Below are 26156 nucleotides of genomic sequence, written 5' to 3' on the forward strand. Positions count from 1 at the left end.
GCTGGTGCAAAAACAGTGAAGAGAGTTGCAAGGCGTATTGGTCTTATGTCAAAAAGAGGGATGAGGAAATACATAAAGCCTTAAGAACCAAGTCCAAAAATTCAGCATTCCCAAGTTTTCCAGAAGAGATTTTTAAAGAGTGGAGCCGCAAAGAATCATCGAATGTGGTAGAGGAGAAAGAGAACACTTCCTCTAACGCTCTTCCTCTAACGATGGCTAAAATCAATGGAATTCTCTGATCACACCCTTTATAACATTGTTGTTTGATTTAGAAGTATACATCCTTATGTTATGTTTGTTTTGTTTTGTTGACTGCATATAATTTTGAATCATGCACATGCATGCACACTAGAAGCATGAAACTTTTTTAGGATGCAGTTTTAGGAAGGGCAATAGATCATGCATGGTTTCATATGCAGTCATGATGTTTTGTGCAAGAACGAGGGATGTATTGTCAAATGCTCCAATAGGATAAATAAAACAATAAGGTGAGTGTTGTGTTTCTCTGAGAGGACAAAGGGGTTAAGGGCTCAAATGGAATGGAGTATTCATCAAAGTTGAGGATCCAATCTATGATAATCCACCTTAATCAGAAAGAATTCCCATAATTCACCCAACCTTTAGATCATTTTTCCAACAAAAACAATAACCAAGAGTTTCTGCACCTCAATCTACTTTCAAGAATGATTCGACATCCACACTAATGCTCATTGAGAACAATGGCTAGTTTAAGTTTGGGGGTATTAAAGCAATTCTATCACCCCATCAAAAATGCAAAGCAAAGCACAAAAAAAAAAAAAAAAAAAAAAAAAACCAAACCCGAGACTACTCCTCTTCATCCTAAAGCTTGAACTCTCAATGCTAAAAAAGTGGAAAGCAAACAAATTGTCTCAATTGCTGGTTCAGGCAATCTGCATCACCAATGAAGATGTCTGAATCGAATGTAATTGGGATGTAAATGTTAAAAAAAAAATAAAATAAAAAAACTATCCTTATTATTCAGGTGAGTTGCATCACAAATGTAGCCACACTAAACACTACAAGATGCTAGCAAGAGAGTCGAGCCAAGGGAGAATGAGTGTTAGCCTATATAGTCATCCTTTGAAGAGTTACGTGATTTGCACCACAAGTGGAGGCACCCAGAGAATAGAGGGATGACTTGCAGGATTCTTGGGAGGAAAAAAAATAATTGTGTCGTGATAAGAGAAAGTTAATGAAATAAATTATGAAGCAAGTCACAAAAGCAAAGGTAAAAGGAATGGTATTTAGAAGTGTTTTGGGGAATACGGTGGTGGAAGTGAGAAATGTGTTATTTTTATTGTAAGATTTAGTGATAAGTGTAGGGTGAAATGTGGGGAAAAACTAATTTGAGGAAGGAATATAAAGAATGTGATCTAAAACATCCTAATACTCCATATAGAAAGAAAAATTTTGTTAATGAGAAAAAAAGGGGAGAGTGGAGAGAATGATTGCTCAAGGATGGGCAATCTTTAAATTTGGGGTGTGATAACTCTCTAAGATACAGTCATATCAAGTCTTTTTGTTTTTAATATGGCACTCTTATTCACCATTCTCTCATTATTTACCTCATGTATTCTACTTATTGAGCATGAAATCATTTATTGTGGTCCAACATGAAAAAATGTCAGAGGAACATACTTTCTAGAGGACATACTTTCTTGAGTAAGTAAGTTCGTAATCGTGATTATTTTTTCCTTTCGAATCTATGTCTGATTGTCAATTTTTTTTATCTCAAAAACTTTGCAAATGGTTGGCATAGTTGGTACTAGCTGAGCTGTAGTTCATCTGCACTCCAATCGGGTGGTACAAAGAGATCTTAAGGTACCATAAGGTATTAACATACCCAACCTTGCAATTATAAGTCTCATTAATGGTTCTTGATTTTTTTGTTTTTTCAAATTTTCTTCTATTCTAGTGTTCCAATATGTTTCTTGCGAAGAGCAATGATGTCCGACTTGGTACGATTGTTTCCATGTTTTACCGGATGGAATTTCTTTAGTAGTTATTTCTCTAGCAAGGGCTAATATCTTAAATTTTTGCACTGGGAACTTTAGACTTGCAAAACTACTCAATACAGAAGACCTTGCTTCATCATGAGACTTGTAAACCTACTCAATACAGAAGACCTTGCTTCATCATCATCGGTAAGGATGCAATCATTATCTTGTCATAATTTCTCAGTAGAGATGATTTAAAGAAATTATGTGGGGGATAATTTTCCTGAATGGATCTTGGATAATTTTCCTGAATGGATCTTCTTCCCCGCTTATGAGCAGGTTCCTTTTCTTTCTATATTTCTCCTTTTACTCTTTGTTGATCATTACTGTTGTGTTGTTCTATAATTTAAAATGATGATACATGTGATGGAAGAATGATAAGTTACTTTTTGTTTGTTTTAACATTAATGGTAATTCTGGAAATATCTGAGATGATGTTACTCGATATGATAACGGTCTAGTGTGATGCATGAATGCTCCTTCTTTTCTCCAGTTTAATAGACACTCTGATGTACTTGGGTCAAGAACAACGGAATACCTTAAGTGCAATTTTTTCAATAACCAAAGTAGCCATCACGACTTTATCAAAGACACAAAGACAGCTATTAGTAAGAAGTTATAATTTGTGCCTATAATTTCATATTTTCCTGTTGCCTTACTAGTGGAGCATAAACTAAGAAAATACTTATTTTGCAGCTGAGGTTTTTAAACATGCAGACTATATTAAAGAAGAGAGAGGCATGTAGAAAGATGTCGGGTCAACTGCTGTCCTGTTAGGGGATCGTCTCTTTGTTGCTAATGTTGAATATTCCAGAGTAGTTGCATCTAGAGCTAGTTCAGGTTGCCTATTATTTTTTTCTGTCAATAGATGATTCTGGGATAGAGGACTTGCACTATAAAGTCGTATCATGATAACGGTTCCAGACGTTGAAAATCATTGCAAGTAGTGGAGAATATTTTATCTTGTATCGTTTGTATAACTTTATTTTAGGAAATGATGGGATACTACTATTGTAATGGAAATAGATTATGAAATCTCAATTATGAATGGAAGTCATGGTATTTAATGTGCTAGGAGTATTTTACGTGTTTATTTAGTATTTGAATTAAATTTTATTAAAAGAATGTTATTAAAATTTTATTATGGTAACTATAATGATTATAAATGAATAATTAATTTTATTATAGCATTAATTTAAAGGTCTATATAGCTATAAAATGTTTTTATAGCAACGTATATAAGCTATAAATTTATACTCTTTTATAGCATCGATTATAGCTATAAAAAATGCTATAAAACGTCATTCTATTATAGCATCTATTATAGCTATAAAAAAATGCTATAAAAAGTTCCAAACTTTTAATAACATGGGCTGTCACGACGTACGAAAAACGATATAAAAAGTCTATGATAGCATTTTTCGTAAGCTATCATATCTATTATTTGTTGTAGTGTATATATTCATATACTCTTTACTACCTTCAAATTAGTTCAAAGTTTGTTCGCTTTACTTATCTAATTTCTTGCAAATTCGTTAACCACCCATAAATGTGGCTAACAAACTAGTTAAGTCGAGAAACTTAGTGTGAACAAAAGTAATATGTTAGAGCATGTGTTCTTCTTCTAGGTTTCTTTTTTATCAAATATTGGAGCATGATCCTCGTCACAAATTGAATATAAAAATAGTAGCTAAGGTGAATGCTTAAGCATTCAATTCCTTATATAGCAAAGCTTACCATACTTTTTGAGTTATGAAAATTTCTTCAATTAAGATATTACTTCACTCGAGTTAAAAACAATAATAACAATAATAAGAAGAGAAGAAAAATCTTAAGTTGAACGGTTACATACAACTTGTGCGCAGAAGCATACTCTGCTTCAAAATCCTTCCAAGCATTGGCTTAAGGATTCAACTAACAAACTTTAAAATCATGAATAGGATTTTGGTCGTAAATTTAGAGTTTAAAGCAAAATATAGTTAGAACATCTCATATTTTAATTTGTTACAAGTTATTTTTACCTTATCCAGCTCTACCTTTGTTTTAATATAGATTACTATGAGCGACTATAAATATCGAAGAATTGTGTGTTTCAATAAGCAGACTTGAAATCATTGAATTCAAAGCAGAGCTAAAATGGCAGGAAAACAATTGAAAGATATTGCTCTAGCTTGTGTTTTTGTCTTGTTAACTGCCAAAGCCTACTCATTGCCTCTTTCAACCAGTGGAAGATGGATCATCGATGCAACAACGGGCCAACGTGTGAAGTTGGTGTGCGTAAACTGGCCATCTCACATGCAGGCCATGCTCGCAGAGGGTCTTCACCTCCAGCCGCTTGACAGCATCACCGCTATGGTAGCAAAGTTGCAGTTCAATTGTGTGCGCTTGACGTACTCAATCCACATGTTCACACGCTATGCCAATTTGACCGTTCTACAATCCCTCGAGAATTTTGATATGAAAAATGCCATGACAGGCATAACCCAAAATAATCCTTTTATGTTGAACATGACTCTTGTTGAAACTTATGGAGCTGTTGTTGATTCACTTGCAACACATGGAGTCATGGTGGTTTCAGATAACCATATAAGCCAACCACGTTGGTGCTGTAACGATGACGATGGCAATGGCTTCTTTGGAGATCGTTATTTTGATCCTCAAGAATGGCTACAAGGAATTGGCTTGGCCGCTCAAAGTCTAAAACATAAATCTCAAGTATGCTTTTTTTTTCCTTTTTTTGTTTTTTTTTAATTTCTTTTTTCTTTTTGAAACTTTTAAAACTACAGAAATATGAGTGATATCATAGTACAAATCTTAAGTTCGGTAACTTGCTCTGTCTCAAAAGATATTTCTTTTTTCCTTTTTGTCCACGAGTTCACAAGCATGCACAAGCAATATAGTATTGCACGATGGTATAGTTTTCTTCTCCGCCGTCATACCCTAGAGCATAGCAAACCTTAAGTGTTATTTTAGGTGATTATAAATTTTTATCCACTATTCTACAATTGTGTGGATAATTGTTTACTTTGGGCATAAACGTCTTTGCTCTTAGTTTGATCTAAGAGGTTTCATAGCATGGAGATAATTTTTCTTTGCTTATATCATGGATCCTTCTAGCCTCACCAATGTGGAGGTTTCATAGCATTTTCCATGGATGCATTAAACACTTTCTAAACGGTAGAATATAATTGAAACCAACGGTGAAGTTGGATCAAATAACTTTATTCGATGAAGCATTATTAAAGATTATGTTTTGAACGATTCCATGATAATAAATATGCAAAAGGTGATAGCAATGAGCTTGAGAAACGAGCTGCGAGGACCAAACCAGAATGTTGACAAGTGGTTTCAGTACATGAGCCAAGGAGCTAAGCTTATTCATCAAATCAACCCAAATGCACTAGTGGTGGTTTCTGGGCTAGGCTACGACACTGATCTCAGCTTCGTGAAGAACAAATCTTTGGGCTTTAACTTAGACAACAAACTCGTATTTGAGGCTCACTTGTACTCCTTCACAAACAACATGGGCGGGTCGTGGACATCAAAGCCATTAAACACATTTTGTGCAAACGTTAACCAAGGATTTGAAGACCGAGCTGGATTTCTAGTGAGAGGACAAAATCCCGTGCCTCTATTTGTTAGTGAATTTGGGATCGACCAAACTGGTGCAAACGAGGGCCAAAATCGATTTTTGAGCTGCTTCTTTTCCTATCTTACTGAGAATGATTTTGACTGGGGCTTGTGGGCTTTGCAAGGTAGCTACTACTACCGAGAAGGCGTGAAAAATGCTGAGGAAACTTTTGGTGTCTTAAATTCAAATTTTACGCAAGCCAAAAACCCTAAATTTCATCAAAGATTTCAGCTTATGCAAACAAAACTTCAAGGTACGATAAATTCTGCGATTTCTTCCCCATCTTTTACATTTATAGGTTACTTTTCTAACCCTTGGTCTTCTACCATTGGTTTTTCAGTTTTTTTATTTTTTATTTTTTTTTTATTTTTTAAGAATAAGATCTATTGCTTTCAATTTTAAGATTTTACTCCTCTGTCCCTACTAATGAAATAATCAAGACGGTTGCTTCCGACACAGATCCAAGTTCAAATCTCACAACATCATTCATAATGTACCATCCTCAAAGTGGCGAGTGTGTGAGAACGAACAAGAAGTATCAATTAAGAATTAGTAGTTGTAAGACTTCTAATCGTTGGAGCCACGATGAAGATGGAGATCCAATTAAGTTGTCGGGATCTATACTATGTTTGAAAGCCGTAGGAGATGGACTCCCTCCAATTTTGTCTCAAGATTGCTCGAGCAAACAAAGTTCTTGGAAATATGCTTCAAATGCCAAACTTCAACTGGCCACTAGTGATGAACAAGGACTGACCCTGTGCTTGCAAAGGTCTTCACATTCACTTCAAATCGTGACTAAGAAATGCATGTGTCAAGATGATTCTCAATGCCAAGAAGATCCCCAAAGTCAATGGTTTAAGCTTGTTCAATCAAATGTACTTATAAAGTAATCTCGAGTGGTAATTATATTATTGTATATTTCACATGGTCTTTATTCATTTCATTAAAGATACAGAGCTTTCATTAAAGACATATTACTGTATTGTTGAACGATCTTTCTCTCTATTTGAAACCATTATTTTTCTTATTAACTTGTCCGATGATATTCCATTACGTCGTGAGTTTCCTCACTCTTTAATTTAATTTATTAGCTTAGCGCATATGATATGATATCATTTATAAAATTGGCCTTCCACATTCACATCCCTCAAGTACGGTGTATTTTGCCAATTCTAGCATACCTAGTGGATGACACACACACTTTGTCATTGTAAATGATGATGTTTCAATCTTCTCATCTCCGATTCTTGAACTAAAAAAGGGGGAAAAAACACAACACAAAATACTATGTTCTTTTGCCCATTCCAGTACGGTTCCATGTTTGCTCTATCAGCTAAAGTCATGGTTCAATTTCTACACTTCAAATGTTAAATTTAGATTAAAACAAATTACAAAATATGTTGAATCATATTGGAAGTATATTTTAGAAATCGTCTCTTTGAGCATTAGACAAAATAAAAATTTCCTTGCAAGGTGAAGCCACATCATTTTAACAAGGAAGAAGTAAAAAAATTTCTCTCTAAATTTTGATACATTCACTACCAAAATTTCAGTCAGTAATGCATTGTCACCGATGGTTTCAAAACTGCCATCAGTGTCATCGTATGATGTGATGGAAGTTGGGGTATGATGATACTGAAAAAAAGTAACATCAAAACAATTGTCTGTGCATCTTTATGACAATAGTAAGATACAATATCAGTTGAGAACTGCCATCTTTCTTGATGTCATCATAAGTGCACAATGATTGTTAGGTACGATGTTTGTTTAGAACTTGTCAATGATGCTGCTGTGAGAAACTGACAAAAAAGTAGCCCGTGGTACCCCCTTTAAAACAAGAAAGAAAAATGGCCCGAGAAAATAAACTTTTGGGGGTGAGTTTTTTACATGATCCAAAACATCTCTATAATGCAATATGCACTTCAAGGAAGATTCTTCGATGGTAACAATTTTTTTTTTTTTTTTTTTTTTTTTTTTTGTTTGTTGTGGATGATAATCTTGAGTTATTATATTTAATTAATGTAGTTTAAGACTTTTTATTTACTCTAAGGTTACTGATAACTCTCTAAAAGTAGAGTCCTATCAAGTCTTTTTGTATTTAATATGGCACTCTTATTCACCATTTTCTCATTATTTACCCCATTTATTCTACTTAGTGAGCATGAAATCATTTATTGTGGTCCAACATGAAAAAAATATGATTTGGCATAAATCGATCGTAATTGTACATTTAATTGAGTTATGTGGTAAAATTTCAGACATTTATGTTGAACCATGAGGGAGTAGCAAATCTGGAAATAAATGGGGGATGACATGTAAATTTTAAATCCACATCATTAGCCCAGGTGGGTCATTGATTACCCAATGAGGAACATCCTATGTGGACAACTTATACCTTTTCAGCCCTAAGGGGGAACCCATGCTCAATATAAAAGGAAAAGGAAGACCAAGAGGAGGGGAGCCACACTTTGGGGAGAAAAATCGAATTACACAGCAGCAGCCTCTGCTGCAGTGAATTGCTATGAAACCAGAGAAGAAGAAGAAAACCCTAATCCAGCAGCTGTTGACAGCAGAAGGAAAAGGAGACCAACAAGGATTGATTAGGGCAAAGAGGTGGATGTGAGTGCTCAAGGGAAGGGAACTTCCATTGAAGAACGGCAACAAAGTTGGATAACTCTGTATTTCCTTACTCTCTTTTCTTATTCTATCAATTTTATATGATTAAGATGTGGGTTCCTCTGTTTAATTCAATTTGTATGGAGAGTTAAACTTTATAGGGGAGGCGAAAGAGTTTTATATAGTTTAAGTATGGTTACGGTATGATTTTAGTTTATTAAAGAGTTGTTGTTAATGATTTACATGTGTGTTTAATTAGCTACTTTACATACATAGTTGTTCTCCTATTCGGGAGAAGAGAGGGAGCAATGAAATCCTCTTTAATACTCTATTTCCATAGCAAGGAGACTTGAAGGGTAATAGAAGCGTTAGGAATAATTCTTCTCCTAGAGTTCCATAGCAAGGAGACTTGAAGGGTAATAGAAGGGTTAGGAATAATTCTTCTCGTAGAGTTCCATAGCAAGGACACTTGAAGGGTAATCGAAGGGTTAGGAATAATTCTTCTCCCAGAGTCTTGTTAATAGAAATTATAACGATTATGGAAATAATCACCATTCTTGACCCTCGGAAGTGGGCCTAGGAATCTATTAAAAGGAACTAAAATTTACCACAAAACTCAACAACTTACCTATTAAATCTCTCTTAGCGGAACCTTCCTCATTATAGTTGATTTTCTCTCATCATTTTTTGTTTTTCGACAGCAGTGGCACTCTGTTTTAGTTTTGTTTAAGTAGTTAAAATCACCAACACCCATTTGAATGTTACCCAAAAACTCACTTAATTTCCAGCGATAAAATTAACCAAAAAGATAAATTCTCTGTGGAATCGATAATTTACTTATTACTTGCTACTTGTGGTAGTGTATACTTTCACTTATTCTTGTGAAGTTTACATCATTTTATTATATACATCCACAAGCGATCAAGTTTTTTGCGCCGTTGCCGGGGAACCTAATTTGGTTATTTTACTTGTAGATTTTCGTGATCTAGAGCCAACAAGAAGCCATAGTAAGTTGAATTTTCAACTATTGTATTTACTGCGGAAGAATTGAGTTTACTGATGCAGAATTCTGTGTATGAACCCACTTACAGGTTTGGAATTTATTTTGGATCCTGAAATAGAGAGAACATTTAGACGAAGGTGGAAGGAGAAAAAGAAAATGATAGAACAGAATATACAGCAAATAGAACTTGGAGTCCAGTTGAATTGGGAGTTTGAAAATCAAGCGATGATGTCTAATCAAGAGAGAATTACTTCCAATGCCATAAATTTAGCAGATGACAGAGAAAGAGCGATCCGAGCATATGCACACCTAGCTGTGGAAGAGCTAAATCCGTGCATTATTAGACCCAAAATGCAAGCAACCACGTTTGAGCTAAAACCCGTGATGTTTCAAATGTTGCAAACCATTGGGCAATTTCATGGACTGCCGTCGAAAGATCCTCACCTACACCTAAAGTCATTTTTGGGAGTTAGTGACTCATTTCGATTCCAAGGACTGGATAAAGATGTGATTAGACTGAGCTTATTCCCATATTCATTGAGGGATGGTGCTAAATCATGGTTGAATACCTTAGCACCGGAAACAATTGATTCTTGGAATAGTCTAGCAGAGAAATTTTTTATCAAGTATTTTCCACCCACTGTAAACGCACGGTTCAGAAATGAGATTGTTGTTATTCAACAGTTTGAAGATGAGACACTAAGTGAAGCTTGGGAGAGATTTAAGGAGATGCTTAGAAAGTGTCCTCACCATGGACTACCTCATTGTATACAAATGGAGACTTTCTACAATGGATTAAATATTGCTACTAAACATGTAGTTGATGCTTCCGCCAATGGAGCTATTTTGTCAAAGACATACAATGAAGCATATGAGATTTTAGAGAGAATAACATCTAACAATTGTCAATGGGCCGATGTGAGAAGCAATCAAGGAAAGAAGACTCGAAGAGTACTTGAAGTTGATGCTTTGTCTTCTATCAAAGCTCAACTAGCTTCGGTGACTAATATTTTACAAAATCTAGCGTTGGGACAAGACTTCATGTTTAAAGCACCAGTCCATACAGCTGCTGTAATTAACCAGACAGTAGCCGAATCTTGTGTATATTGTGGAGAGGAATACACCTTTGATAAATGTCCAAGCAATTCGGCCTCAATTTTCTATGTCGGGAATCAAGCTAGTCAAGGCAACTCAAAAAATAATCCCTTCTAAAATACTTATAATCCGGGGTGGAGAAATCATCCAAACTTCTCATGGAAGAGACAAGGCTCATCCAAACAACAAATGCCACCTAAAACAAATTACCCTCCGGGTTTTGGATTACAAAATCAATTGGCTTATAGTTCTCAACAAGTCAACATCCAAGGGAAAGGAACTAGCCAAGCTAATACACATCGGGAACATCTATTGAAAGCCTAATAGAGGAATATATGGCTAAAAATGATGTCGTGATACAAAATCAACAAGCCTCATCGCGAAATTTGGAAGTTCAAGTAGGTCAATTAGCAACTGAGTTACGAAATAGGCCTCTTGGGAAGCTGCCAGCAGACACCGAAACACCAAAAAGAGAAGGCAAAGAGCAATGTCAAGCAATAGTGTTGAGAAGTGGAAAAAAAATACCCAGCAGGGGAGAAAAAAAATGCAGAACAAGGTGACAGCCATTCCCAAGAAACTGCTGATACACAGCAGAGGAATGAGGAACCTGCTGTACAGAAAGAACACAACAAGGATTATGCAGAAATTGAGGAGCAGCCTAAAATGCAAACAACTGGACAAGAGAGCAGAACATACACACCAACACCTCCTTTTCCACAAAGAATAAAAAGAAAGAAAGATGAAGTCCATTTTGAGAAGTTTATGGATATTCTGAAGGAAATTCATATAAACATACTACTAGTGGAAGCTTTGAAGCAAATGCCAAATTATGTGAAATTCTTGAAGGATGTACTCACTAATAGAAGGACGTGTGAAGAATTTAAGGTGGTGTCACTAAATGAAGAGTGTAGTGCAATATTGAAGAACAAGATCCCTCTAAAGGAGAAAGACCCTAGGTCGTTCATTATGTGACTTGGGAGAAAGCATCAACTTAATGCCTCTATCCATTTACAAGAATTTGGGGATTGGAGAGGCTAGAACGACTACAGTCACCTTACAACTGGCGATAGTTCCATCACTTATCTCGAAGGAAACATTGAGGACATCTTAAGTCAAGTTGACAAATTCATATTTCTTGCAAATTTTATCATTTTAGATTATGAAGCCAATCATGATGTACCAATTATTTTGGGTAGGCTATTTTTGAAGACCGGAAGAATATTAGTATATGTCTACAAAGGAACCATCACGTTAAGAATGGGTGACCAAAAAGTTGAATTTAATATCAATGACAGCATGAAATATCTAGCAGTGACAGAGGATGCTCACCAGTATATAAATTGACAGAACAACCAGCGACCGAGGAATGGGATGATGGGGAAAGCGAGCAGGAAGAAGACAGGAGCTGGAATGACAGAATAGAATAGTTAGCAGTTTTAGGTGAATTCAGCAGAACTTTTGAGTCACTAGAATGTGAGAGAAGAAAGAGTTCACCGATGAGATCATCTATTGAGAGAGCACCGCAGCTGGACTTGAAACCACTACCTCCTAACCTTAAATATGCTTATTTAGGTGACAAGAAGACACTACCCATCATCATCTCAGCGACACTATCTTCGGCTCAAGAGAATATGCTCCTAGAAACATTGAAGAAGCACAAGGGGGCGATAGGTTGGACATTGGCGGATATAGAGGGAATTGGCCCTTCACTATGCATGCACAAGATACAATTGGAGGAAGGAAAAATTAAATTCATTGAGCAACAAAGACGATTAAATCCCATGATCAAGGAGGTCGTTAGAAAGGAGATTCTCAAATGGCTAGATGCTGGTATAATTTATCCAATTGTAAACAGCAGCTGGGTCAGTCCTATTCAATGTGTTCCGAAGAAAAGAGGGATAACAGTAATGGCAAATGAGAATAATGAGTTGATCCCCACTAGAATAGTGAATGGATGGAGAATTTGCATGGATTATAGAAGGCTAAACAAAGCGACACGTAAGGATCATTTTCCCTTACCGTTCATTGATCAAAATCTTGATAGGCTTGTTGGAAAGTCACATTATTGCTTCTAGGATGGTTATTTGTGATACAATCAAATTACAATCAGTTTAGAAGATCAAGAGAAGGAACAGAAGGTGGAGGAGACGACGAAGTAGTAGGTGAAGGAATAGGAGGTGAAGGAGGAATAGGATCATGAAGTGGTACAATAGGAGTCGAAAGAGCTAATGTCAAAGTTTGTGAAGCTGATGAAAAAGGAAAATCATCTTCACAAAATTTAACATCACGGCTAATAAAGAATTTGTGAGATTGCATGTCATACAACTTGTAACCTTTATGACCACAAGGATATCCTACGAAAACACAAGGAATTGCCCGAGGTTCAAATTTTTGCTTAGGATGTACTATAGTTGCATAAGATTTACAACCAAAAAATTTAAGATGGTGAAATGTAGGTGGTCGTTTGTAGAGTGCTTCAAAGGGTGTCTTGTTAGGTAACAATGGTGATGGCGTTCTATTTATAAGATAAACAGCATAAATGCACTCTCCCAAAAAATTAAGTGGAACCTATGACTTAAAGAGAAGAGCCCAAGCTATATTTAGAATATGACGATGCTTACGTTCTACGACTCCATTTTGTTTTGGAGTATAGACACAAGTGCGCTGAAATTCAATGCCACAAGAAGTAAAAAATGGTTGCAAAGATAGGAACTCAATCCCATTATCTGATCGAACTATTTTGATAGTAGTATGCAATTGAGTTTGAACGAATTTAACAAAGTTCATTAACAAATGATGTACTTCTGACTTATGTTGCATTAGAAAAACCCAAGTACATCGAGTAAAATCATCAACAATAGTCAGAAAAAAACGCAAACCAGAATGGGTAGGAATTTTATGTGGTCCCCAAACATCACAATGTATCAAATCAAAGGCAGAATGGGTTGTTATTGAACTTCTTGGGAAAGACAACCTAGTTTATTTTGCTAACGGGCAGATACTACAGTTATGAGAATAACTAGCATTATTAAGATGCAATTGATCAGCTAGAAATTTAAAACGAGAAAAAGAAGGATGACGTAGGCGTAAATGCCACAAATCAGATGACTGAGATATTTGATGAGCTGAAGATTTGATTGGAGATGAAGAAATATGATAGAGACCTCCAAATTGTTTACCCGAGCCAATCATCTTCCCCGTAGCCAAGTCCTGCATCACACAAGAATCAGGATAGAAGGTGACATAACATTTCAAGTCATTGGTAAGTTTGCTGATGGACATTAGGTTTAAATTGAATGAAGGCACACATAAAACATTGTTTAATTTAAGGTCAGGGCTAAGGGAAATATTGCCAGTATGCGACACATGTGCTGTCCCTCCATTAGGTAAATTTATTGTAGACATGATGGCAGCCTTCGGTTCAGTCATAACAGAAGATTTTGATACGATATGATCCGTAGCTCCACTATCGAGAATCCATGAATTAGAACTCGCAAAGTTAATAGATAATGTAGATACTGGAAACAAACCTGCAACATTGATGTGATTGTCAGAATTACCAGAAGGGTGATGATTGATTGCAGATAAGGCTTGTGCTATCTGTTGTAATTGCTCAGAAGAAAAATTTGGAATGGAATTAGGTGACTGTTCTTCTATATTCAACAGAAAAACATCGGCCATATTTGCAGATGATCGATATCCACGATTGTTGCGTTGATTGACTTGTCTTGCCCTTCCATAATTATTTTTTTGCCGACACCGACCTTCTGTATGTCCCCTTCTATCACAAAATTTACAGTGAAACTTAAGGATTCGACACTCATTAATTGTATGACCACTTTTATTGCAGTGTTCACATGATTTGTCCTTGGCGAATTTTGAATATTTTGTTCTCTTCTGCACTGCTGATGCAATCGAGAAATTCTCAGTAGGTTCAGAAGTTACCTGACGCTGCATCTCTTCTTGTACAAGTAATGAATAGGCTTGCCTCACATTAGGTAATGGAGTCATCATCAATATGTTAGATCTCACCGTTTTATAAGACTCGTTGAGCCCCATGAGCAATTGCATCAACTTGTCTTCTTCGCGTTGATCAACATGTATTTGACGTTGATTACAAGTAAATGGTGTGCGGTACGCTTCCAGTTCATCCCAGAGTGCTTTGAGCTTGGTGAAATATGCTGACAGTGCCATGGTTCCTTGTGACATCGTTGCTATCGACTTTTGTATCTGAAAAATTGCTGGAGCATTCTTTTGTGAGAATTGTTCGTGAAGGTCAACCCACACTTGATGAGCTGTCTTGGCGTGAATAATGCCTTTAGCGATATGTGCTTCAACGGAATGAGTTAACCAAGATATTATCATACTGTTGCACTGATTCCGTAGTTCAAATTCGGTTGAATTTGCATCTTGAGACGGTTCTTCAATTGTGCCATAAATGAAGCCAATTTTCTTCTTGGCAATAAGAGCATGCATAACTGATTTATTCCAGGATTTGTAATTTGCTCCATTTAATTTGATTGGAACAAGTGAATATCCTGGCTGATCAGAGTGATGAATATAATCAGGATGTGTTAAATCAACCTCCGAAATTTTGAAGCTGGATTTGGCTGATTCCGCCATAAAAGAAATTTTTATATTTAAGAACACCAAGATCGGTGCTCTGATACCATGTTAAGAATGAGAAATAGAAATAGAATTGGGATCGAAAGTATGATCTTCATTAATGTTTACCACGTTTTAAATATGATACAAACTATCAACTAATACCTAAAAATGAGAAAAAATATATAACTAACTAAATCTTGTAAATAAGATAAAATATACTGTTAATCAAATCTAAGATAAAATATACTACTAACAACTCTCAAAATATCCAAGATATACTCCTAACTAATTATTAAAATATATCGCCAAATATCATATCTTAATACAAGTAAAACGTTGAATGAGGTTCAAGTGAATTATACAACCACTGAAAAAGAATTGTTGGTTGTAGTATTCGCTGTTGAAAAATTCAGAGCTTATTTATTTCAAGCGAAGGTGAAAGTGCACACTGACCACGCAACAATCAAGCACCTAATGATGAAACCGAATGCCAAGCCAAGATTAATTAGATGGATTCTACTGTTACAAGAGTTCGAGATAGAAATCGTGGACACGAAAGGTGCTAATAACCATGTAGCAGATCACTTGTCTAGAATGTTGAACATGGAAGAAAAGGTATGCAAAGAAATTGATGATGCATTTTCGGATGAACAGTGGCTTGGAATAAACAGCAGTAGCAGCAGCTATAGCAGTAGGAGCAGTTACAGCGGTAGCAGAATGACAGCAACTCCATGGTATGCAGACATAGCAAAATTTTTGGCTTGTGCCATCATACCCGAAGAGAAAAATTATCAACAAAGGAAGAGGTTTTTCCACGAATCCAAAAGTTACATTTGGGATGAACCTTTTCTTTTTAAACAATGTGGAGACGGCATAGTGAGAAGATGCATTTCGGACAACGAAATACCAACAATTCTTGAACAATGTCATGCATCTCCGTATGGAGGTCATTTTGGAGGGCAAAGGACAGCAGCCAAGGTATTTCAATCGGGTTTCTATTGGCCAACAATTTTCAAAGATGCAAAAGAATTTTGCAAGAGTTGTGATCAATGAAAAAGGACGGGAAATATCAGTAAAAAGAAAAGCTACCCCTGAATTCAATTTTAGAAGTGGAACTTTTTGATGTATGGGACACTGACTTTATGGGACCATTTCCGCCATTATAGGAACTTATTTATTCTAGTGGTTGTCGACTGTGTCCAAGTGGGTGGAAGCAATAGTTTATCCATCCAATGATGGGAAGACCATACTCAAGTTTTTAAAAAGAAACATATTCACTAGGTTTGGTGTACCAAGAGCATTAATCAGCGATGAGAGAACGCACTTTGTGAACAGATTGATGAATAGTCTTTTAGAGAGATACAATGTAAAACATAGAGTGGCGACACCTTATCATCCACACACCAAAGGACAAGCAGAGGTCTTCAACAGAGGAATTAAAAGTATTTTGGAAAAGGTGGTACAACCAGACAGGAAAGATTGGTCGATGAAACTTGATGATGCATTATGGGCATACCAGACAACCTTCAAAACCCCTTTAGGAATGTCTCCTTACAAGCTAGTTTTTGGGAAAGCATGCCATCTACCCCTAGAATTGGAACATAAAACATTTTGGGCATTAAAGAAGTTAAATTTTGACTATGCAACAAATGGAGACTTGAGGCGAATGCAACTAAATGAGTTGGAAGAATTCAGGCACCTAGCCTACGAAAATGTTAAGATGTACAAAGAAAAAACAAAATGTGGCATGACAACAAAATTAGGCCCAAGGAATTCTACCAAGGACAAAGAGTGTTGCTATTCAACTCCAAGCTGAAATTATTCCTTGGAAAATTAAAATCAAGATGGTCCAGTCCGTTTATAGTTGAAGGGGCAATAACGATAAAACATCTAGATGAAAGGAGACCTTTCACAATGAATGGACAGAGACTGAAGCCATATTTGGGTGGAGAAGTAAAAAGAGGCATTGTCTCTTTAAGCTTAAAAGGCTGAAAAATAAAACATTTTGTGGCAAAAGGTAGCTGACAAAGAACAGTAGTAACAGGTAACAAACTCCCGGGAAGCCAAGTTAGTTTTACTTCTCCTTTTATTTATGCACTCATAGTCGTTTTTAAATAGTTATCTTCACTTATCTTAGAATGATAGTTTTTTGCTTTTTTTTTTTTTAGATTTATTTTACGTTTTTATCATGAATGATTCACATGCCCCAAGGAAGTAGCCAATTTTTGGTAGATGAATTAGGAGGATTCTAATGTTGTTAAAAATGCTAATTTCAAAGGAGTAAGGAGGTCAACTACACTTGGTACATACTAGGTTGTGATTAGTGACAAAGTTATTCTCTTTCAGTGTATGCTGACCGTGTTCTCCCTCATTTGCATGAATTTGATCTAATTGTTATGCACTTTCTCACGAAACCTCAAGTCAAAGCACCAACACAAAAGATGACAGCAATCTGCTGTTAAACAAGAAAAAGGAAAACTTGACAGCAATCTGCTGTAAAACAAAAGAACAAAAAAAAAAAAAGAAAAAAGGAACAAATAGCAGCAATCTATTGTCAAACAAAAAAAGAAGGAAAAAAAAAAACTACAACAATTTAATGTAAAAAAAAAAAAACGGTGCGAGGGAAGGAAGAAGTGCAACGTGATGAATTACAAGAATAAATCAAGATCTCTTCCTAATGGGCACCGGTTCGAAACGAAGAGAAAAAGGGCAAGAACAAAATGGAGAACCTCCCAACACAAAAAGGAATAATCGCAAACGAGGAGGCGTACAACAAGTATGAGATCCTCAAGTCAAGAGTAATGTTGGTGGAAAGAAGGTTCCCAACATTCTACCCTACATTTCCGGAATCCTTTCTTAACGCCATCAACGATCTAGGGTGGGAGATGTTCTGTCATTAAAGGGAACAAGCTATAGTGCCGATACTGAAGGCGTTTTACGCACATATTGATCAAGTGGAAGGGTACACAACATTAGTGAGAGGAAAAATAGTTGATTGGAGCCCTAAAGCCATCAACCAACTGTTTCACCTACAATTTTTTTAGCACACCACCTTCAAGGAAATGGTGCTAGCTCCATCGGAAGATCAACTTGAGATGGCCTTGAAGATGGTAGCCATAGAAGGAACACGGTGGTAGCTCTCGAGAGGAGGAGCAAGGACGATAATAGCAGCAGACCTCAACCCCGAAGCAAAAGTTTGGGCTGCCTTCGTAAAAACCAACTTACTACCCACTACACATGATACTACATTGTTAGCTGATAGAGTTTTACTGGTGTATGCAATCATAATGAATTTGAGCATCGATGTGGGCAAGATTGTAGCGGATGAGATTGTCAAATGTGCAAGTAAGAAAGTGGAGAGGCTGTTTTTTCCACAGTTGATAACCATGTTGTGCCTGGAGGCTGCAGTTCCTTTTGATGAAGAAGAAGAAAAACTTGAGGCAAGAAATTTGATGGACTACATAAAACCCATAGGGATGGCACCAGTAGTGGTAAGAGGAGGGACAACAGAGCAACAGACGATATGGATCAACTGCTAAAACAGTAAGAGGCTTTACTCAGCTGGTGCAAAAACAGTGAAGAGAGTTGCAAGGCGTATTGGTCTTATGTCAAAAAGAGGGATGAGGAAATACATAAAGCCTTAAGAACCAAGTCCAAAAATTCAGCATTCCCAAGTTTTCCAGAAGAGATTTTTAAAGAGTGGAGCCGCAAAGAATCATCGAATGTGGTAGAGGAGAAAGAGAACACTTCCTCTAACGCTCTTCCTCTAACGATGGCTAAAATCAATGGAATTCTCTGATCACACCCTTTATAACATTGTTGTTTGATTTAGAAGTATACATCCTTATGTTATGTTTGTTTTGTTTTGTTGACTGCATATAATTTTGAATCATGCACATGCATGCACACTAGAAGCATGAAACTTTTTTAGGATGCAGTTTTAGGAAGGGCAATAGATCATGCATGGTTTCATATGCAGTCATGATGTTTTGTGCAAGAACGAGGGATGTATTGTCAAATGCTCCAATAGGATAAATAAAACAATAAGGTGAGTGTTGTGTTTCTCTGAGAGGACAAAGGGGTTAAGGGCTCAAATGGAATGGAGTATTCATCAAAGTTGAGGATCCAATCTATGATAATCCACCTTAATCAGAAAGAATTCCCATAATTCACCCAACCTTTAGATCATTTTTCCAACAAAAACAATAACCAAGAGTTTCTGCACCTCAATCTACTTTCAAGAATGATTCGACATCCACACTAATGCTCATTGAGAACAATGGCTAGTTTAAGTTTGGGGGTATTAAAGCAATTCTATCACCCCATCAAAAATGCAAAGCAAAGCACAAAAAAAAAAAAAAAAAAAAAAAAAACCAAACCCGAGACTACTCCTCTTCATCCTAAAGCTTGAACTCTCAATGCTAAAAAAGTGGAAAGCAAACAAATTGTCTCAATTGCTGGTTCAGGCAATCTGCATCACCAATGAAGATGTCTGAATCGAATGTAATTGGGATGTAAATGTTAAAAAAAAAATAAAATAAAAAAACTATCCTTATTATTCAGGTGAGTTGCATCACAAATGTAGCCACACTAAACACTACAAGATGCTAGCAAGAGAGTCGAGCCAAGGGAGAATGAGTGTTAGCCTATATAGTCATCCTTTGAAGAGTTACGTGATTTGCACCACAAGTGGAGGCACCCAGAGAATAGAGGGATGACTTGCAGGATTCTTGGGAGGAAAAAAAATAATTGTGTCGTGATAAGAGAAAGTTAATGAAATAAATTATGAAGCAAGTCACAAAAGCAAAGGTAAAAGGAATGGTATTTAGAAGTGTTTTGGGGAATACGGTGGTGGAAGTGAGAAATGTGTTATTTTTATTGTAAGATTTAGTGATAAGTGTAGGGTGAAATGTGGGGAAAAACTAATTTGAGGAAGGAATATAAAGAATGTGATCTAAAACATCCTAATACTCCATATAGAAAGAAAAATTTTGTTAATGAGAAAAAAAGGGGAGAGTGGAGAGAATGATTGCTCAAGGATGGGCAATCTTTAAATTTGGGGTGTGATAACTCTCTAAGATACAGTCATATCAAGTCTTTTTGTTTTTAATATGGCACTCTTATTCACCATTCTCTCATTATTTACCTCATGTATTCTACTTATTGAGCATGAAATCATTTATTGTGGTCCAACATGAAAAAATGTCAGAGGAACATACTTTCTAGAGGACATACTTTCTTGAGTAAGTAAGTTCGTAATCGTGATTATTTTTTCCTTTCGAATCTATGTCTGATTGTCAATTTTTTTTATCTCAAAAACTTTGCAAATGGTTGGCATAGTTGGTACTAGCTGAGCTGTAGTTCATCTGCACTCCAATCGGGTGGTACAAAGAGATCTTAAGGTACCATAAGGTATTAACATACCCAACCTTGCAATTATAAGTCTCATTAATGGTTCTTGATTTTTTTGTTTTTTCAAATTTTCTTCTATTCTAGTGTTCCAATATGTTTCTTGCGAAGAGCAATGATGTCCGACTTGGTACGATTGTTTCCATGTTTTACCGGATGGAATTTCTTTAGTAGTTATTTCTCTAGCAAGGGCTAATATCTTAAATTTTTGCACTGGGAACTTTAGACTTGCAAAACTACTCAATACAGAAGACCTTGCTTCATCATGAGACTTGTAAACCTACTCAATACAGAAGACCTTGCTTCATCATCATCGGTAAGGATGCAATCATTATCTTGTCATAATTTCTCAGTAGAGATGATTTAAAGAAATTATGTGGGGGATAATTTTCCTGAATGGATCTTGGATAATTTTCCTGAATGGATCTTCTTCCCCGCTTATGAGCAGGTTCCTTTTCTTTCTATATTTCTCCTTTTACTCTTTGTTGATCATTACTGTTGTGTTGTTCTATAATTTAAAATGATGATACATGTGATGGAAGAATGATAAGTTACTTTTTGTTTGTTTTAACATTAATGGTAATTCTGGAAATATCTGAGATGATGTTACTCGATATGATAACGGTCTAGTGTGATGCATGAATGCTCCTTCTTTTCTCCAGTTTAATAGACACTCTGATGTACTTGGGTCAAGAACAACGGAATACCTTAAGTGCAATTTTTTCAATAACCAAAGTAGCCATCACGACTTTATCAAAGACACAAAGACAGCTATTAGTAAGAAGTTATAATTTGTGCCTATAATTTCATATTTTCCTGTTGCCTTACTAGTGGAGCATAAACTAAGAAAATACTTATTTTGCAGCTGAGGTTTTTAAACATGCAGACTATATTAAAGAAGAGAGAGGCATGTAGAAAGATGTCGGGTCAACTGCTGTCCTGTTAGGGGATCGTCTCTTTGTTGCTAATGTTGAATATTCCAGAGTAGTTGCATCTAGAGCTAGTTCAGGTTGCCTATTATTTTTTTCTGTCAATAGATGATTCTGGGATAGAGGACTTGCACTATAAAGTCGTATCATGATAACGGTTCCAGACGTTGAAAATCATTGCAAGTAGTGGAGAATATTTTATCTTGTATCGTTTGTATAACTTTATTTTAGGAAATGATGGGATACTACTATTGTAATGGAAATAGATTATGAAATCTCAATTATGAATGGAAGTCATGGTATTTAATGTGCTAGGAGTATTTTACGTGTTTATTTAGTATTTGAATTAAATTTTATTAAAAGAATGTTATTAAAATTTTATTATGGTAACTATAATGATTATAAATGAATAATTAATTTTATTATAGCATTAATTTAAAGGTCTATATAGCTATAAAATGTTTTTATAGCAACGTATATAAGCTATAAATTTATACTCTTTTATAGCATCGATTATAGCTATAAAAAATGCTATAAAACGTCATTCTATTATAGCATCTATTATAGCTATAAAAAAATGCTATAAAAAGTTCCAAACTTTTAATAACATGGGCTGTCACGACGTACGAAAAACGATATAAAAAGTCTATGATAGCATTTTTCGTAAGCTATCATATCTATTATTTGTTGTAGTGTATATATTCATATACTCTTTACTACCTTCAAATTAGTTCAAAGTTTGTTCGCTTTACTTATCTAATTTCTTGCAAATTCGTTAACCACCCATAAATGTGGCTAACAAACTAGTTAAGTCGAGAAACTTAGTGTGAACAAAAGTAATATGTTAGAGCATGTGTTCTTCTTCTAGGTTTCTTTTTTATCAAATATTGGAGCATGATCCTCGTCACAAATTGAATATAAAAATAGTAGCTAAGGTGAATGCTTAAGCATTCAATTCCTTATATAGCAAAGCTTACCATACTTTTTGAGTTATGAAAATTTCTTCAATTAAGATATTACTTCACTCGAGTTAAAAACAATAATAACAATAATAAGAAGAGAAGAAAAATCTTAAGTTGAACGGTTACATACAACTTGTGCGCAGAAGCATACTCTGCTTCAAAATCCTTCCAAGCATTGGCTTAAGGATTCAACTAACAAACTTTAAAATCATGAATAGGATTTTGGTCGTAAATTTAGAGTTTAAAGCAAAATATAGTTAGAACATCTCATATTTTAATTTGTTACAAGTTATTTTTACCTTATCCAGCTCTACCTTTGTTTTAATATAGATTACTATGAGCGACTATAAATATCGAAGAATTGTGTGTTTCAATAAGCAGACTTGAAATCATTGAATTCAAAGCAGAGCTAAAATGGCAGGAAAACAATTGAAAGATATTGCTCTAGCTTGTGTTTTTGTCTTGTTAACTGCCAAAGCCTACTCATTGCCTCTTTCAACCAGTGGAAGATGGATCATCGATGCAACAACGGGCCAACGTGTGAAGTTGGTGTGCGTAAACTGGCCATCTCACATGCAGGCCATGCTCGCAGAGGGTCTTCACCTCCAGCCGCTTGACAGCATCACCGCTATGGTAGCAAAGTTGCAGTTCAATTGTGTGCGCTTGACGTACTCAATCCACATGTTCACACGCTATGCCAATTTGACCGTTCTACAATCCCTCGAGAATTTTGATATGAAAAATGCCATGACAGGCATAACCCAAAATAATCCTTTTATGTTGAACATGACTCTTGTTGAAACTTATGGAGCTGTTGTTGATTCACTTGCAACACATGGAGTCATGGTGGTTTCAGATAACCATATAAGCCAACCACGTTGGTGCTGTAACGATGACGATGGCAATGGCTTCTTTGGAGATCGTTATTTTGATCCTCAAGAATGGCTACAAGGAATTGGCTTGGCCGCTCAAAGTCTAAAACATAAATCTCAAGTATGCTTTTTTTTTCCTTTTTTTGTTTTTTTTTAATTTCTTTTTTCTTTTTGAAACTTTTAAAACTACAGAAATATGAGTGATATCATAGTACAAATCTTAAGTTCGGTAACTTGCTCTGTCTCAAAAGATATTTCTTTTTTCCTTTTTGTCCACGAGTTCACAAGCATGCACAAGCAATATAGTATTGCACGATGGTATAGTTTTCTTCTCCGCCGTCATACCCTAGAGCATAGCAAACCTTAAGTGTTATTTTAGGTGATTATAAATTTTTATCCACTATTCTACAATTGTGTGGATAATTGTTTACTTTGGGCATAAACGTCTTTGCTCTTAGTTTGATCTAAGAGGTTTCATAGCATGGAGATAATTTTTCTTTGCTTATATCATGGATCCTTCTAGCCTCACCAATGTGGAGGTTTCATAGCATTTTCCATGGATGCATTAAACACTTTCTAAACGGTAGAATATAATTGAAACCAACGGTGAAGTTGGATCAAATAACTTTATTCGATGAAGCATTATTAAAGATTATGTTTTGAACGATTCCATGATAATAAATATGCAAAAGGTGATAGCAATGAGCTTGAGAAACGAGCTGCGAGGACCAAACCAGAATGTTGACAAGTGGTTTCAGTACATGAGCCAAGGAGCTAAGCTTATTCATCAAATCAACCCAAATGCACTAGTGGTGGTTTCTGGGCTAGGCTACGACACTGATCTCAGCTTCATGAAGAACAAATCTTTGGGCTTTAACTTAGACAACAAACTCGTATTTGAGGCTCACTTGTACTCCTTCACAAACAACATGGGCGGGTCGTGGACATCAAAGCCATTAAACACATTTTGTGCAAACGTTAACCAAGGATTTGAAGACCGAGCTGGATTTCTAGTGAGAGGACAAAATCCCGTGCCTCTATTTGTTAGTGAATTTGGGATCGACCAAACTGGTGCAAACGAGGGCCAAAATCGATTTTTGAGCTGCTTCTTTTCCTATCTTACTGAGAATGATTTTGACTGGGGCTTGTGGGCTTTGCAAGGTAGCTACTACTACCGAGAAGGCGTGAAAAATGCTGAGGAAACTTTTGGTGTCTTAAATTCAAATTTTACGCAAGCCAAAAACCCTAAATTTCATCAAAGATTTCAGCTTATGCAAACAAAACTTCAAGGTACGATAAATTCTGCGATTTCTTCCCCATCTTTTACATTTATAGGTTACTTTTCTAACCCTTGGTCTTCTACCATTGGTTTTTCAGTTTTTTTATTTTTTTATTTTTTTTTATTTTTTAAGAATAAGATCTATTGCTTTCAATTTTAAGATTTTACTCCTCTGTCCCTACTAATGAAATAATCAAGACGGTTGCTTCCGACACAGATCCAAGTTCAAATCTCACAACATCATTCATAATGTACCATCCTCAAAGTGGCGAGTGTGTGAGAACGAACAAGAAGTATCAATTAAGAATTAGTAGTTGTAAGACTTCTAATCGTTGGAGCCACGATGAAGATGGAGATCCAATTAAGTTGTCGGGATCTATACTATGTTTGAAAGCCGTAGGAGATGGACTCCCTCCAATTTTGTCTCAAGATTGCTCGAGCAAACAAAGTTCTTGGAAATATGCTTCAAATGCCAAACTTCAACTGGCCACTAGTGATGAACAAGGACTGACCCTGTGCTTGCAAAGGTCTTCACATTCACTTCAAATCGTGACTAAGAAATGCATGTGTCAAGATGATTCTCAATGCCAAGAAGATCCCCAAAGTCAATGGTTTAAGCTTGTTCAATCAAATGTACTTATAAAGTAATCTCGAGTGGTAATTATATTATTGTATATTTCACATGGTCTTTATTCATTTCATTAAAGATACAGAGCTTTCATTAAAGACATATTACTGTATTGTTGAACGATCTTTCTCTCTATTTGAAACCATTATTTTTCTTATTAACTTGTCCGATGATATTCCATTACGTCGTGAGTTTCCTCACTCTTTAATTTAATTTATTAGCTTAGCGCATATGATATGATATCATTTATAAAATTGGCCTTCCGCATTCACATCCCTCAAGTACGGTGTATTTTGCCAATTCTAGCATACCTAGTGGATGACACACACACTTTGTCATTGTAAATGATGATGTTTCAATCTTCTCATCTCCGATTCTTGAACTAAAAAAGGGGGAAAAAACACAACACAAAATACTATGTTCTTTTGCCCATTCCAGTACGGTTCCATGTTTGCTCTATCAGCTAAAGTCATGGTTCAATTTCTACACTTCAAATGTTAAATTTAGATTAAAACAAATTACAAAATATGTTGAATCATATTGGAAGTATATTTTAGAAATCGTCTCTTTGAGCATTAGACAAAATAAAAATTTCCTTGCAAGGTGAAGCCACATCATTTTAACAAGGAAGAAGTAAAAAAATTTCTCTCTAAATTTTGATACATTCACTACCAAAATTTCAGTCAGTAATGCATTGTCACCGATGGTTTCAAAACTGCCATCAGTGTCATCGTATGATGTGATGGAAGTTGGGGTATGATGATACTGAAAAAAAGTAACATCAAAACAATTGTCTGTGCATCTTTATGACAATAGTAAGATACAATATCAGTTGAGAACTGCCATCTTTCTTGATGTCATCATAAGTGCACAATGATTGTTAGGTACGATGTTTGTTTAGAACTTGTCAATGATGCTGCTGTGAGAAACTGACAAAAAAGTAGCCCGTGGTACCCCCTTTAAAACAAGAAAGAAAAATGGCCCGAGAAAATAAACTTTTGGGGGTGAGTTTTTTACATGATCCAAAACATCTCTATAATGCAATATGCACTTCAAGGAAGATTCTTCGATGGTAACAATTTTTTTTTTTTTTTTTTTTTTTTTTT

The 26156-nt window shown here is 35.7% G+C and overlaps 2 protein-coding genes, 1 non-coding gene and 1 pseudogene across 3 annotated transcripts; 3 read left to right on the forward strand and 1 right to left on the reverse strand.

The window, feature by feature from the left end:
- The first annotated feature begins 4154 nt into the window (after window positions 1-4154).
- LOC147788905 (glycosyl hydrolase 5 family protein-like) lies at window positions 4155-6596 on the forward strand. Its single transcript, XM_087118316.1, has 3 exons — window positions 4155-4733; window positions 5305-5902; window positions 6109-6596. The coding sequence occupies exons 1-3, from the start codon at window positions 4155-4157 to the stop codon at window positions 6537-6539; spliced, it is 1608 nt and encodes a 535-aa protein (XP_086974442.1). The 3' UTR covers window positions 6540-6596.
- Window positions 6597-9920: 3324 nt separating this feature from the next.
- On the reverse strand, window positions 9921-10026 carry LOC111785640 (small nucleolar RNA R71). The gene has a single exon (XR_002813683.2). It is a non-coding gene; the product is annotated as a small nucleolar RNA R71 (small nucleolar RNA).
- Window positions 10027-14801: 4775 nt separating this feature from the next.
- LOC147788906 (uncharacterized) lies at window positions 14802-16963 on the forward strand (annotated as a pseudogene).
- Window positions 16964-22685: 5722 nt separating this feature from the next.
- Window positions 22686-25127, forward strand: LOC147788907 (glycosyl hydrolase 5 family protein-like). Its single transcript, XM_087118320.1, has 3 exons — window positions 22686-23264; window positions 23836-24433; window positions 24640-25127. Exons 1-3 carry the CDS (start codon window positions 22686-22688, stop codon window positions 25068-25070), a joined length of 1608 nt encoding a protein of 535 aa, XP_086974446.1. The 3' UTR covers window positions 25071-25127.
- Window positions 25128-26156: the final 1029 nt, after the last annotated feature.

The sequence above is a fragment of the Cucurbita pepo genome, chromosome 16, assembly GCF_057944985.1.
Source record: "Cucurbita pepo subsp. pepo isolate OVF chromosome 16, ASM5794498v1, whole genome shotgun sequence".
In the NCBI taxonomy this organism is placed as follows: Eukaryota; Viridiplantae; Streptophyta; class Magnoliopsida; order Cucurbitales; family Cucurbitaceae; genus Cucurbita; species Cucurbita pepo.